General features: G+C 34.5%; 2 protein-coding genes across 2 annotated transcripts; one reads left to right on the top strand and one right to left on the bottom strand.

Moving 5' to 3' along the window:
- The first annotated feature begins 53 nt into the window (after nt 1-53).
- On the top strand, nt 54-9,169 carry LOC124211530 (tripeptidyl-peptidase 2). The gene is made up of 18 exons (XM_046610673.2): nt 54-271; nt 918-1,046; nt 1,408-1,575; nt 2,118-2,278; nt 2,423-2,586; nt 2,728-3,060; nt 3,154-3,423; nt 3,505-3,816; nt 4,025-4,181; nt 4,287-4,474; nt 4,709-4,863; nt 4,957-5,174; nt 5,331-5,565; nt 5,675-5,925; nt 6,016-6,242; nt 7,094-7,548; nt 7,626-7,834; nt 7,993-9,169. Coding segments are annotated over exons 1-18 (3,795 nt in total). The 5' UTR covers nt 54-109; the 3' UTR covers nt 7,994-9,169.
- msl-2 (male-specific lethal 2) lies at nt 8,524-14,388 on the bottom strand. Its single transcript, XM_046610689.2, has 4 exons — nt 13,682-14,388; nt 13,342-13,577; nt 13,053-13,250; nt 8,524-12,960 (listed from the first exon to the last, which is right to left on the bottom strand). The coding sequence occupies exons 1-4, from the start codon at nt 14,259-14,261 to the stop codon at nt 12,688-12,690; spliced, it is 1,287 nt and encodes a 428-aa protein (XP_046466645.1). The 5' UTR covers nt 14,262-14,388; the 3' UTR covers nt 8,524-12,687.
- Between the last annotated feature and the right edge of the window lie 915 nt (nt 14,389-15,303).

Below are 15,303 nucleotides of genomic sequence, written 5' to 3'. Positions count from 1 at the left end.
ACGCATGCGCAGCAATAAAGTCATCACTCTATAAAACGCTGTGGCGAAACAAAAGAAGGAGCATATGCCACTGTAGTTTCGTGATCGTGGCGGTAGTGGGTATTGAAAGATGGCCGACGTAATTGATTGTAATTTTCCTGTATGGGGTCTTCTGCCTAAAAAAGAGACAGGTGTCACGCAGTTCTTAACCAAATATCCCGAATACGATGGTAGAGGAATTACAATTGCTATATTTGACTCTGGAGTTGATCCTGGCGCACCAGGACTACAGGTACATTTACAGATTAAAAATATTTTTGAGGCTAGATTTTCAAAGCTTCAAGTCATCATTATTCTTGTTGGATATTTTATCTGTTCATTGTGATCGGAATCGATTGCTTCATTTCCCTGGTTATCTTGTGAATTTATTTCCTTCTTACTCATATTTTCCTCTGTTGAAATTCACCCTAATGTTTTTAATTAATAATATCGAATTCATCTTTCATATGCATATATGTATCATAAACATCTTCCTTTTGAGCAGAAATTTATTTTAATCGAAGTGTTTGAAACTAAAATCTATGCTTCATAAACTCACGCGTACTTCAGAAATTGTTTGTAAAGTCAATTACAGTTTTTTAGTTAATCACCAGTATTGTTCATTCAAGTACGAAATATTGTATAATGTCACAAGAACAGAACACATGTCTGTCATTGAGCAATATTAGATCAAACATGTGCCAACTGAGAATGTTGTTTATATCGGAAGTTGAATGTAATCTCCACATGGCCAAACGGGTTTTCCCCTCTTATCAGTTCTGCGAATTATTTCCTTCATTTAGTTTTATACATTTACGTTTCATTCAGCAATTTTTATCAAGAAATATTGTGTAATAATGGTATCACAGTTCATAGACATCTTTTAACAATTAATACAGGTAACAAGCGATGGCAAACCAAAAGTCATTGAAAGGTTCGATTGTAGTGGAGCCGGTGATGTTGATACGAGCACCGTGGTTCAGAGCACGGATGGCTGTATCACTGGTCTTACTGGACGGAAATTAAAGGTAGCTTAGTAATTAATTTTTCAGCAATTTATTCATTTACTACTAACTTCATTTATTACTAAGTCTTTATAAGAAATTTGATACGGTAACAGAAATATTAGTAACCAGTCTGTGTTTTTTTTGTCATGAGTAACTAGAAAACAACGATTGTAACAATTATTTTCGTCCATCGGTTGTAAATTGTGACGATTTATCAGATAAAAGAAACCGTCGTTTTCGTTTTTCCCCTTTGAATTTGCTTGAATTAAAAACAAATTGCATAATTTCTGTTTTTCCTGTTTATTCTTTATCTTTACGCAACAAATTCAAACGTTCAAACATAACATAATATCTTGTAAACAAAATCTGATCTTATTTACAGATTCCTTCAAACTGGCATAATCCTACTGGAGATTATCACATAGGAGTGAAAAATGCGTTCTCTTTATACCCTAGTAAATTGCGAGAGAGGATCGAGGCTGATCGTAAAGGGCGACTTTGGGATAATGTTCAAAAATCAGCTCTTACCGAAGCTACGAGACAACTGCAGGTAACAAAGGTTTATTATTTCATTTTATAGCATATATCGTATTTTATGTAAAATTACAAGTATAATAGTGGTATTGATTTACTGGTATGGTAATATGGTTCAAGGAAATATTTGTAAGAATACTATATATTAATATTAATATTTTGTCGACTCCGTATATCTAATTGTCAGCTTGAATTGAAAATGGTTATGAATGTGACATATTGTTTTATGCAAGGTGTTCGTATCTTCTTTTAATGACCTTTCTCTACTATAATTAGATATAATTTTAGATCATGAGATCCAAATATAGTCTGTGAGTATTACAGCGGTCAAATTATGTCAGATGTTATCAAACCAGGCCGATTATTTAGCAATACTTTTTCATTGATCGGCATTTTATGCTATATTTATATTTGGCACATGGCAAAACAATTCAGTCAATCAATTGCTATGTGGCGTAACTTGTCGATGGATGTGACCTCATTACAAATTGAAGTATTCAGGTATAGAGAATATATGTATTGTAGAAACAAATTTAATGCGCTGCAATATGTTAACAGGAATTTGAAGCTAAGAACCCTCAGCCCACTACACCTGAGGATAAACAGCAGAAAGAAGAACTTGAAGCTAGAGTTGAGATTTTAAATAATCTGGAAAAAAAGTATCATGATCTTGGACCTACCTACGATTGTGTAGTTTTCAATGATGGAAAAATATGGAGGTACTACTTTAATTACAAAAATTATCCATAATAAACCAGCCAATTTCATTACTTATATTTGCGATAAGCTTCAAAATATTTAACATACCGGTATTGTTCAAGAACCAGTTAATTACCAAATACAATTTACAATTATTTGAACAGAGCTTGCATTGATACGTCGGAAGAGGGCAATTTACAAGCAGGTGTTTTCCTTGGAGAATACTCAATCACAAGAAATTATGCTCCTCTTACTCCAGAAGATCAGCTGAACATAACAATAAATGTCCACGACGATGGGAATACGCTAGAAATTGTATCTATGTGTTGTGAGTGTGCATTCTTTTCAACAATAATTTTCCCCCCGATCAAATTTTACATTTCATACATGGATATTGCATTTTGTGAACATTCATTATTCTTATTTTAATGATGTTCTAATCTCATTTCATTCATTAATTTAATTACAGCAAGCCATGGGACTCATGTAGCATCTATAGCCGCAGCTCACTTCCCTGAAAGTCCAGAATTGAACGGGGTAGCTCCCGGAGCTCAAATAGTTTCGTTAACAATTGGTGATGGTCGTCTGGAATCTATGGAAACTGGAACTGCTCTGGTAAGAGCAATGATTAGAGTGATGCAGCGGAAAGAAAAAATACACGTTATTAACACAAGCTATGGGGAACATGCTCATTGGTCAAGTGCCGGAAGAGTAGGGGAGCTCATGAATGAAGTCATTGACAAATACGGAGTTGTATGGGTGTCATCAGCTGGAAATCACGGTCCTGCATTGTGCACTATTGGTAAATTATAACGATTTTGTCTTCTTTCTATAAAAATTTAATCATAAAATTATTAACAGGTGTAACCCTGTCTAACACATTAATTTTACTTAGGATCTCCTCCTGACATAAGCTCAAATAACATAATCGGCGTTGGAGCTTACGTTTCCCCGGATATGATGGTTGCCGAATATTCACTGAGGCAGAAAATGCCTGGAATGCCATACACGTGGTCTTCCAGAGGACCAACAATTGACGGAGATGTCGGCATCACGGTTTGCGCTCCAGGAGGTGCCATTACGAGTGTGCCTAACTTTACCCTCAGAAAAAGTCAGCTCATGAATGGAACGAGCATGTCTAGTCCCCATGTTACTGGTGCTATAGGCAAGATTGTTTTCAAATGACATATCAGCCGTAATCTGTATCTCTTTCTTCACCTGCTTATGAATTCTTTTCATTTTTCAGCTATTTTGCTGTCAGGTCTTATAGCCAAGAAAATACCATTTTCACCATACAGTATGAAGAGGGCGCTTCAAAATTCTGCAATGTATGTAGACACTATGGATCATTTTGCTCAAGGCTCAGGTCTCTTGCAAGTAGAACGTGCGTTCGATCATTTAGTTGCCTACTCTGGTGCTCCCGAAAGAGACGTTAGATTCTCCATTACGTGCAGCTTAAATAATGCAAAAGGAATTCATCTTAGAGGTGGTGTTCTTGATCGGCCAAAAGATTGCCCAATCACTGTTGAGCCAATATTTTTGGACAGCGACAATGTTGGTATGTTCTAAATTTATTGAGCTAAATCTTATATAATAGTTCAATTTTTCAATTTGATTTATCGTTAAATTTTCATATTCCTGAACTTATGGACTGACAAAAAATTATGATTTCGGCCAGAATCACTTGCAAAAAATTAAAACCTCTTCTATACAATTCTGATTAGATGATTATAGATTCAGTACTTTATCACCAATTTTTCCTACAGAGCCAACTCGAAAGATAAACTTCAACCTGAGATTATCCCTGGTCTCCGATGCCTCTTGGATACAATTCCCAACTCATTTAGATCTCATGCATATGCCCCGTGCTTTTGCCGTCCGAGTGGAATCTGGTTTATTACCTGAAGGTGTGCACGCGACAAGGTTAGTAAAATCTGGTTAGAAGCTTTTGAAAATGTTTTATCTCACACCCAAAAGCAAATGTGCAGTCTCGTGCAACTAACATGTATCTATGTTTTTGTTTTGCAGCATTCGAGCCTATGATGTAACTTGTGTAGAGAAGGGACCAGTCTTCCAAGTCCCTGTGACCGTTGTCCAACCAATGGCACTACCAAAGACAGCTGTTCTTCCTGATGTTCATTTTACAAACGTTCTTTTCAAACCTAATACTATTCGTAGGCATTTCATACTTGTGCCTGATGATGCCACGTGGGCTGGTGAGATATCAAAACTAAATGAAAATATTCTATAATTATCATTCGGAATTGTCAAGTCTCGTAAATGGAGATCATGGATATATCAATTTATCATTCTGAAATGGTGTATAAAATGGTGAAATACCAATCAAAAACGTAAATTTGTCACGATTGTTGGATATAATCGTATTTCATACAAATCATGTTTTTTTTTAAGATTTTAAAATTGCTCTTCATGTGTACTTGTCTTTACAGTTCTCAGATTGAAAGGTACGGAGAAGGATAAAAATGGTAGATTTGTCATCCATACTGTTCAGCTAAAACCTAAATTAGTTTGCAAGACTCTTGAATCCAATAAAATGACGAATGTTACATCTCAGTCGGAAACGAGCCATGGATTTTCCGTCGAGGTAAGAACATTAAAATGAATAATTTTCTTTTATCCAAATAATGACATCATCTAATACTTGTATTCCTATAAATCCATATTTCTCTACATTTAGGGAAATATTATCCTGGAAGTTGTTGTCGCAAAGTATTGGGCAAATTTGGGTGACATGCTAGTTGATTATTCAATCGAATTCCACGGGGTACACATGATATCTGGAAACCTTACCATGCAGGCTGGCGATGGTATAAATCGCATGGAAGTACGTACTTCTCTAAGATATGAAGAGATCGTACCAGTTGTGTCTCTCAAATCTTCTGTTCAAGTTCTCAGGTAGATATTAATTTTTTATATCTGTGGTCCAGTTTTTAAAGTCAAGAGTAATGAAGAAATGACAACTTTCTTAGTGCATAATTTGGAAAAAATAAGAAACAAATTCAACAGTCGTAATTATTCTATTTCAATTATTTTGTTTATCCTTCATCCTAGACCTATCGAATCAAAGATAAGTCCGCTTCGATCACGCGACGTCATTCCCCCTGCCCGACAAATCTACGAACTGCAATTGTCTTACAATTTTCATGTTGCTAAAGCTACTGAAGTAACGCCAAATGCAGCGTTGCTTAGTGATTTGCTTTACGAAAGCGAATATGAGAGTCAGCTGTGGATGATATATGATTGCAACAAGCAACTCCTTAGTTGTGGAGATGCTTATCCGTCCAAGGTTAGCGGTTGTAGACATTTTGTTGGTTCAATTAATGTGCTCCCTAATCCCATCACTTTTGTTAAACAATTTAGTATCAGTGTTCTTCTAAAAATAATTACATTTGTAGTACACGATGCAAAAAATGGAAAAAGGTGACTATACCCTAAAGATGCATGTCCGACACGAAAAGAAAGAATTGTTGGAAAGGCTTTCAGACATGACTATATTATTAAACCAAAAACTCAGCTCTCCGATTACTTTGGACGTCTTTGCCAGCCAATCGCAGGCTATTACTGGTGGTAAAAAAATGATGGCAGCTACTGTACCACCGGGACTAACACTACCTTTGTACATAGCGCCTCTCGCGAATGAAAGCAAGTAAGTATCATTTCCTTTGATTCATGTATCAAATGCAGTGTAATTAAAACTTATTTTCGTAAGCTATTATACCTACTTTCAACTTTTAAGAGTATCGAAGTGTGCAACGCTTGGTACATATCTTCAAGGTACTTTGACCTTCTGCAAGGATGATATTGGCAAAAAAGTCAATAACCATCAGTTCAAATATGTTTTATCCGAACCTGCGAAAAAAGCTAATGGACCTTCAACTAAGCAAGAGAAAGACAAAGTTTCAAAATGGGATGAGTACAACGAAGCTGCTCGGGACCTTAAATGCAGTTGGCTAGCAAAATTAGGTAAGATCACATCATTTCCAAGATCAATCATAAATTTCTAATTCTTACTGCCATTGCTGCGGTTTATTTTAATTAAATTGCTACCAAATGCTCAGGCTTCCAAACATTTTTTTTTTTTGTCGCATAATGCTTTAAAGATGTTCACTTGCAAAATAATAATTACATTGTCTCAATTTGATCGATCAATTATTTTTCCATTCTGGGTACTCTGCAATCCAATAGCTCCATCCATAAGTAAGTTTGCTTCTAATTCTGGCTGCTGTATCATGGTATTGTAATTGTTTTGTCTATAGATGTTCCATTAAACACTATGAGATGTAATTTGCATACCTGTACGTTCGTTTCCCCCAAAACTTTTGTTTGTCTAATTGTTATAAAATAATCTTTGATGTCTTATGTCAAAAGTAACTAAAACTATGACTTTTCGTAATCTTTTCCAATCAGTCGTTTCAGGTATCAAATGTGTAGAACATCAATCAATTAGCCTAAATTTCTAACTATTGTCCTCGTTTTTTCGTCAATAAATTCAAACTAGTTTGAGATATCTGTGATTTAAGTATGTCGAATGCATGGAAATAGCAGTATCTTGTCGACTCTGTTTAATTGAGAGAGAAGTTTAAATGTAAACTAATTCTGTGTTCATTGGAATTTTTGTTCATCTATTTTAAAAATGAGAATTAACATTTTTTTAAATCGCATTTCCATTTCGGTTCAGTGGCATCTGAAATCTTTATTGTTTTCATTGCCACCCATGGCTGCAGGTTCCTCCTAGTACATTCGTGAACCATTATTATGTCGTATGCCCATTAGCTGTTTTTCGCTTCATATAAATCGTCTGTTTCTTTCAACAGAACCTGGTGAACATGCAGCTAGTTTATATGACGAGCTGAAGAGTGCCTTCCCAGATCATCTTCCTGTTCACACCGCCATGTTAGTTTCTCTCGACTCACCAGAGGCTCGTCATCATGTGCCGCACGACAACCTATCAGATAATGCAATTTTCCACGCAAACCAAATAGTTGCTGTGGCCGACCATGTCATTAACTCCATTGATCAAGAGAAGCTTTTAGCATACTATGGAATGAAAAGTGATCAGCGACCAGACGCAGCTAAAATCAAAATAACAATGGAAAAACAAAAGACTGGTTTAATCGAAGCTTTAGTAAAAAAAGGCTGTGCTTTAGGCAGGCTTTATGTTCACAGCATTAAAAATGGTGAAGGCGATGGACAGTACAAGAATTTACTTGACAGTATGGTGGCGACATGGAGAGATGTGCTAAAGTTTTCAGAAGCTACAGACAGCAAGGTAATAACGATTCTTGTTCTTAATTGTCATATTCCTATTCGATATATTATTTTACTATGATTTGATTTGTTTTTTAGGTCATCATCCTTTCCTTGTGGCATGCTCACGTTCATAAACACTACGGCCGATATTTGAAACTGTTGACACGTTACTACGAAGATAAACCATTGAAAGAAATAGACGAAAAATGTATAGATCTGGCTAAAACGTTGGGATGGAATCACTGGGCTTGTCATTTAAATACATTTATACCAACACGCTATCCTAATTCTTACAAACCATTTTGGTGAGTGAAAATATTGTAAAGTAGGTAGTTTGACTGCAGATGAGGTGTGTTTTTCATGGAGCGTGTCATTTCTTGAACTAACCATTCCAGATTTATACTGAAAAACTTTTAATACGCTTATACACCAATTTCTTATTATTTATTATTTTCCATTACAGATCTGCTGACATTTCTATGTAACGAAGATTGCTGACACCATGGTTGCTATTGCGCAACTTATCATCCCTGAACTATATATTTGAAAGAATAGCCCACCCCAAACGATATACACATCAATATAACAAGAAACGAATGGCTAACATGAATACAGGAAGTTAATAATTGAAGATTATTAAATGAAACAACTGGATGTCAAGTAGTTTCATCATTTGATTATAAGGGCACTCACACGGAAACAGCAGTATGCAACAATTAGAATTCATTTAATTTTATTTGTTCATTCTGATTATATCATGAGAATTACTTAGCTAAATATTATACATATTCTATTTATACAAATTTTAAATAATTTTATCGGACCAAGCACGAAAAGAAATTCACAGACAAGCGTTTGTTTTTATATTTTCTTCGCGCTAGGTCAAAATTAAAAAAATTAAATTTTAGTTCGAAACAACGTTCTCTTACAAAGTGGATTTCGTCGAATTAAGTATATGTTAGTTCTTTGTTTCGCCTCGTTTTTGTCCAATCTATTAATACTAAACCCTAATTACTAGAACGAATTGAAAAAATATCAATGATTCAAAATGCAAATGGAAAAATTTTAGCCATTTCGGCATCTTTTTGCGGCAAATGAAATTCGCAAAAATGTATTAAAATACAAAAATCTCTTAACAACAATTCGTAAGGTGATCATTATATTTGATTATTAATAACATTGTCGTTTTTATTTTAAAGACATCGCAAAAATCACAATCTAATATTTATTGTAATGCGTCTGCGTGATATATTTATACGTATAATAAATAATAAGATGCACAATCTACCAAGTTATACGTAATTACATAATATTTAAATAGGCTGCGTTCATTTTCACTAATTAATAATAACCATTATCGCGCGGCGTGTTGTATTATAAATATTACGCACTCGTATGCATGTTATTAAAACAATAGAGCTCATTATGAAGTTTATATTACTGAATTGTTTATTTTCTGCGATACAGTTGATTACGAATCTGTTACAACCCGTTCCACTATCTTGACAATCTCTTGTCTGCAATTTTAAATTAGCATTAGCTTATCTACATCTTGTGATGAGCTGAGCGAATATTTGTTCTTATTGCTCCAAATGACTGATAAATTGAAATATCGATAATAAAACTAATAAATGCAAAACTATTTTTGTATGTCAATGTTATTATTCTACTGCTCGTTCATACGGTGTGTGTTGCTTTCAAAAATAACGTATCTAACACTAATTTACATCGGTTTTATGTTTTACACAGCATTATGTAACGTAACTTTTTAATAATATGGATAAGGAAACGGTTAGTACACGATATATTGTAAAGAAACACATTTTCTACGTAAAATAGTTTTATTTTGTTATTTTTCTGTATTATGACATAACGTGATCGTGCATTTTTTGAAGACAGATTATACAAATGTCATGTTACAAATAACTTTTACAAATTATTCTATTTATTTTATGAATTTTCTTGAATATCTTATTTTTTTTCTTACTAAGATAAATTTATATATATTAGACTGCCTCGTAACACAACTTTTTTCCCATTCGCCCCTGAATTTGGTTCCGAATAAATATAAAAAAATTGTGAGCCCAACTGAAGCCACCCTCTATTCCAAGGGGAAGGAATGCCTGTAACCATGAACCTTTGCCCATTGGAATAACATTGAATTTCAGCATATTCTGGTTTCGAATTTTTTTTTTAATTGCAGAGACATTCAAAAAAATTTGGTAATCACAATCTATTCTGTGTTAGTAACAAACATGGGAAAAATTTTTGAGTGGCTCCTCGTGCAGTATTTCATATGATTTGACACGCATGTGTAAAATCGAAAAAAAATTTGGTCAAAAACAAGGTTTTTTCTGAACTGGGAAAAAATTTTTATTACGAAACTCAAGTAGTATAGGAATTTAGGAAAAAAAAGTCGTATCGGTTGAAAACGTTAAGGATATAATAAAAATTCTGCCCCAGTTAAGAAAAATCTTGATTTTGACCAAATTGTTTTTTTGATTTTATACACGCCTTTAGAATCATACAAAATATTACACGAGAGCCACTCAAAATTTTTTCCATGTCTATTACTAATATAGAGTAGATTGTGATGACAGATTTTTTTGGATGTCTCTGGGATACGTAAAAGAAATTGAAACTAGAATATGTCAAATTTCCATGGCGTTGTAATGGGCAAAGGTCATGCGAACAGGCACCCCTTATCCGTGGAATAGAGGACTCCGGTTGGGCTCATAATATTTTTCTATTCATTTGGAAACAAATTAGGGGGCGAATGAAAAATAAGTTTTGTTAAGGGGAAGTCTAATGTATATATACATATATATATATATATATATTTCTCTTAATAATCTTATCAGCTAACAAGACATGTTGCACAGAATTGTAGTAATAGATTACCCTTTGCAACTGCGTTAATGCCACTTATAATATTTTACTGCACCGTAAATTGGATATTTCATCCTACACGTTTAGGTGATTTTTGAATCACTTGGAGTTGATTAAAAGTGCAAGGTGTCCACGTCTTGTTAACAAATTGGTGTGAAGCATGCTACTTGCTACTACCACAGACCGGCTTTAAAAATTAATCAACTTTCTTAACATAAGGGACACAAGTTAACAATTTTCCTTAGCCCACTATACAAGGCACGATATGACACAAATTCCACATTAATTTGGCTTAGTTAATTAGAGTGATCGAAATATGTCGTTAGCTTTGAACATTGATTATAATGTAAAAAGCTGGATCTCTGAACTTGCTAAGTGTGTACTAATTTGTCCTATAAACGAACATATCTATAAGAAGAAAAACAGAATTGGAATTTTCTGAACTTTTAATTTCTTTTTATAATCATTATTAATTTTATATTCGGTGCCAATATCTTTCGTTTTATAGTGGACTATATTCTTATAGATGGTATCTTCTTGCTGTTGTCTTCCGGAGGACTATTCTTACAAACATACAACAACGCTATATTTTCATCATAGAAAAAAATTAATCCTTTAGATTGCAGATCTTGTAAATAGAGATGTAATTAAAGAATTGTTTCCTAATTGTATTTACTGTCCCGTCAATTAATTGCAACCGTATTTTCAACCTGACGCCTGGATGTAATTCTATTTTCAGGATGTCACATTGCAGTTTAGAAGCTTGTAAAAATCTATCATTGTGATGTTTCTAATTCAAACAAAAGTTGTGTTCTCTCAAAACATTTCATAATAACATACTCTACAATTACTAAAAACACCAATTGTTAGTGATTTTGTACTAATTCTTGAAAGAGATAATCTTATTTTTATGTTCTATTGAATTTTCATCAACTCAATTAGACAAGACAACACTTTTTAAAAACCGCGGGCATTCATCCATTGCTAAGATCTCAACAAATTTTACCCTAAAAATATAATCTACAAGTCTTTGATATAAAGTAGCGTTTTATACAATGATAAATCTAAATATTTTCATTATTTTTTATTTACAACAGGTATGTATAACTAAGATACCTAAACATTAGGTATAGTAGATGATTATTTTGGACCATGTAGAAAAATTGATTTACCAAATAATATTCCCGAGCCAACCATCATGTTTCTCCTCTTAACAAATCCTCAACTCCAGTTTCATTGTACTTCTTTCATTGAAAGTTAATCCCGAGGCTAAATTTCAATAAAAATTATCGATGAGTTATGAAGCTAATTGGCTATGACAGCTAAAGTTCATCCTTATATATATGTACACTATTATTTTCCTCTAATCAGCTACACCTGATTTTCATGTCGTCATTTCTAATTTTACATATTTCGCTAATATCATTATTTCGTATGTAATAGTTTATAATAACGTATAATATACACTTTCACTTTTTCATACTGATTTTTCTAAAAGCTTTGATGAAAGTAATGCTGGAGACTCTTGATTGCGCTATAAAAATTAGAGGATTGCACTTTATATTCAATGTTGTTGAAACACTTTCATCGATGTTCCAGAATTACTCAAAGATCGTAGAACCAAACGCTTCGACAGTTTCACTACAGTGTGCTCAAAATATTTTTACCTCCCATTTTCAACAGCATACTCATATTAAGTATAATGAATTAATTTAATAGAACGTAGTGTGTTCTATTTTTGATGAGATGACTTATTTGTTTACATAGTTGCGAAACTTCATTGCCAAATATTATTAATGGTTTTTTTTTTTTAATATAAAAGTTGGAAAGATACTTTGTCCGTTTTGCTTCAGTGCTTGTTTGATTTAGAAATCAATGATTATCAAAAAAGTTTAGTAATCCATAACATTTATTCCTTAAAAATGAAAATCTCGTGCTGTAAAATTTCTTGTATTCATTGATCGTAGAGAGGAATGTATGAAAAAGCAAGCTTTTTTCTGCAAACACTTTCATTTGAAACATGACAGTCACGAAGATAAATTTATTCACAGTATGACGATAGATGACTTAAAAACGGTGACTTACAATCCTACATGAAGCAAAATGGACGAGTTATTGAAAAATTTTTTTGATCCTTTTATTAGTTTCTGTTATTTTTTTTTTTCAAATTAAAATCCCTACTCATTTTGTCATATTTATCAAAACGTAATAATAGACTTTTTACAAAAGCGACTAACACGACGCCACCAATGCGTCTTCACATGTATCGTCACACATCGATTTGTACGTCGCTATCATCAGCTTCGCTTTCTGTACTGACCATCGCATCTTCTCCAACTAGGAGTGCAGCTGGTAAATTTTGAGGTACATTATCTATATCTAGTCTAGGCGTAGAATAAACATTCAATACTTGAATAGTCGTTGGAGAAGTAGAGAGACACTGCTGAACCGAACTCAATGGATCTGAGGATAAAGAATCACAATCTACAGGCGTTGATAACTGCAATTGAAGATTATGCAGCTCTGGTATATGAGGACGAATCTGTAAACATAGTGACAGTCGATTAGACAAATTAACAGTAATTGCAGCTTTATAGGATATTTTTTAGTTACGGTACCAACTTGAAAATATACCTTTAACCCGTCGGCTGTGTGAGGATTTCGACAACCTCTACACCTGCACTCGACACACGGTTTGCTTTCAACATAACATGGACATCTCTGTCCGCAACATGTTAATTTCCCAGGTATTGCGGTTGCATTGCCGCATCTGCATCCTTTTCTTTTACTCCGTGTTGAACTCGATCTTGGTTTTTTAAAATTACCTGCCGACTGAAATGAAATAGCAGCGGTATGAAAAAATTGTTCCATCTATTCCTTTCTCTTGTTCTTTTGTTCTCGTCGTAGATATGGTATATCTTACTTTGCTGATCTTCGATGACTTTTTCTGAGACGAAGTTCCATAGGTAAGGTGAGAGCTTGGAATGCATTTAACAGCCCCGATGGAGCTCTGCGATGTACCATCAACTTCTTGCTGGCCCAGTTCGACCTCATCCGCAGCCGCAGCCTTTCTTTTAATTGTTATTTTATTACCCGAGCCGGCATACATTACTGAATAAATTGAGGAGCCATTAGAGACGGTTCGTATCGCTGGGGACTCTGTAATTAACAGAAAGTGTATGTTTTTTCTTGCGTCGAAGAGTAGAAACTGCACTTCTGCAGAAGTTCTAAATAAGGAAACAAATATACTTGAAATAACTGACCAGGTATAACTGGGGATATACTCTCCGTAGTTTGTATTGAATTCCCTTGAGTCTGGGTCGACGTTGTACTTGTATAAATACAGGGCAGTATACTGTAAGCCGATTTAGAGAGTCCTGCATTGCTCTTGAATTCATCTTTGAATCCTGCACCTTCTTGAATTAATTCCATAAGACTAGACGCTCCCATTGTAGACGCTCCGTTGTTAGAATTGTTAGACGATATGGATATAATTAAGTTGCGGTATATGTTGGTGCTCGACAGATATTCGCATAGTTTCTTGTAACACTGTAACAGTATTCGGAGTTGAACGTTCTCCACGTACTTGTCGTAGTCCTTGCACCAACTGCACGATGGTTTTAATTTCTTACGACCACCCTTACAGCTCTTGCACACATGGTGCTGACAGTTTGTTTCGGTGGGTGTGTGCGGTTCGATTAATAAATTTGAGCATACCGTACAGCTTAAACTTTGCCTTAGGTAAGGAACTAGCCTATACAAATCTGTCCATGAATTAGCATCTTCAGCATCAGCTTGCAAAACTAATCTGCAGGTTGACACATATAAACTTGTAGCGTTCATTTTCTATTGTTGTACACCTTTCGCATTCACTCGCACCACGTTAAATATAAACGTGTAAACATTGCTATTTTAGCGGCAATACATCCCGAGTGCACACAAACAAAACATCCGCCATATTTCATGTCCTTCCCCTCTCGCTCTTTTCTTTTTCTTCACAAACCCATCTATCGCCCTTTCATTATTTTCAAGCTTCAAGCAATCTCCGTAAGCGATTGCAACGCTACTTCGGTAATTTAGTTGATCGCGCATCCGTTAGTAGCGCTGCTGACCCTCATCACCGTATTTTCAATTGTTTAATATCGTGATTCGTGATGAAATATTGATGAATTGTGTAAATTCAACGCCTCAAACTGCCTGAAACGCTACTATTGCTGTTATTTTTCTACCCGACTTATTGCCCGATCAAAAATTCAAACGAATCGAGTAGTTGGCCTCGATTCAGCTATATTCGTCGCATTCGGAATTGAAAAAACACCAAAAATTTTGATATAACAACTTTGCTTCTCTAATAACATGGCATTCGGTAACCTCAAATCTAATGATAACGTTTTAACTTATTTTAACATTGATTGTAATATATTTCCTACGCGTCGAAGTAATTTAAAACGAAATTGGTACAGTTTCTGTCTAAATTAAGAATGCGTTTGTGTTCAAGTTTATTCGATTCGAATTCGCGTCGAAACCGACGTGGTTAGATCAGCGGATCTCAATTACATTTTTCTTCGAAGAATTTAAAAATCTAGGATTGTTAATTGAAAGTGTGAAAAAATGAAGAAAATGAAGAAGCATAACGAAGTAGATGATAATGTATTCGGACTACGCGCAGTCGATTCCTCTCGCAAAATTACGTCGATATGCTGCATCAGAGAATTGATTCAAGTAGTTCTCAAAATCGGTCAATTTTCGATCAAAAAATTGCAAAGGGTTAACCTTCCTTTGTTTGCTATTTTCGGAGCTCGGAAACTTTTGGTCTCAGGCTCGTTTTTTCAGGACTCTTTCCACTAATTGGACTCTTAGGAATGTCAGAATCCATCTTCGGTCG

This window comes from Neodiprion pinetum, chromosome 2 (genome assembly GCF_021155775.2).
Source record: "Neodiprion pinetum isolate iyNeoPine1 chromosome 2, iyNeoPine1.2, whole genome shotgun sequence".
Classification (NCBI taxonomy): Eukaryota; Metazoa; Arthropoda; class Insecta; order Hymenoptera; family Diprionidae; genus Neodiprion; species Neodiprion pinetum.
The sequence above is the reverse complement of the archived record's forward strand: the minus strand, read 5'-3'. Positions and strand labels throughout refer to the sequence as shown.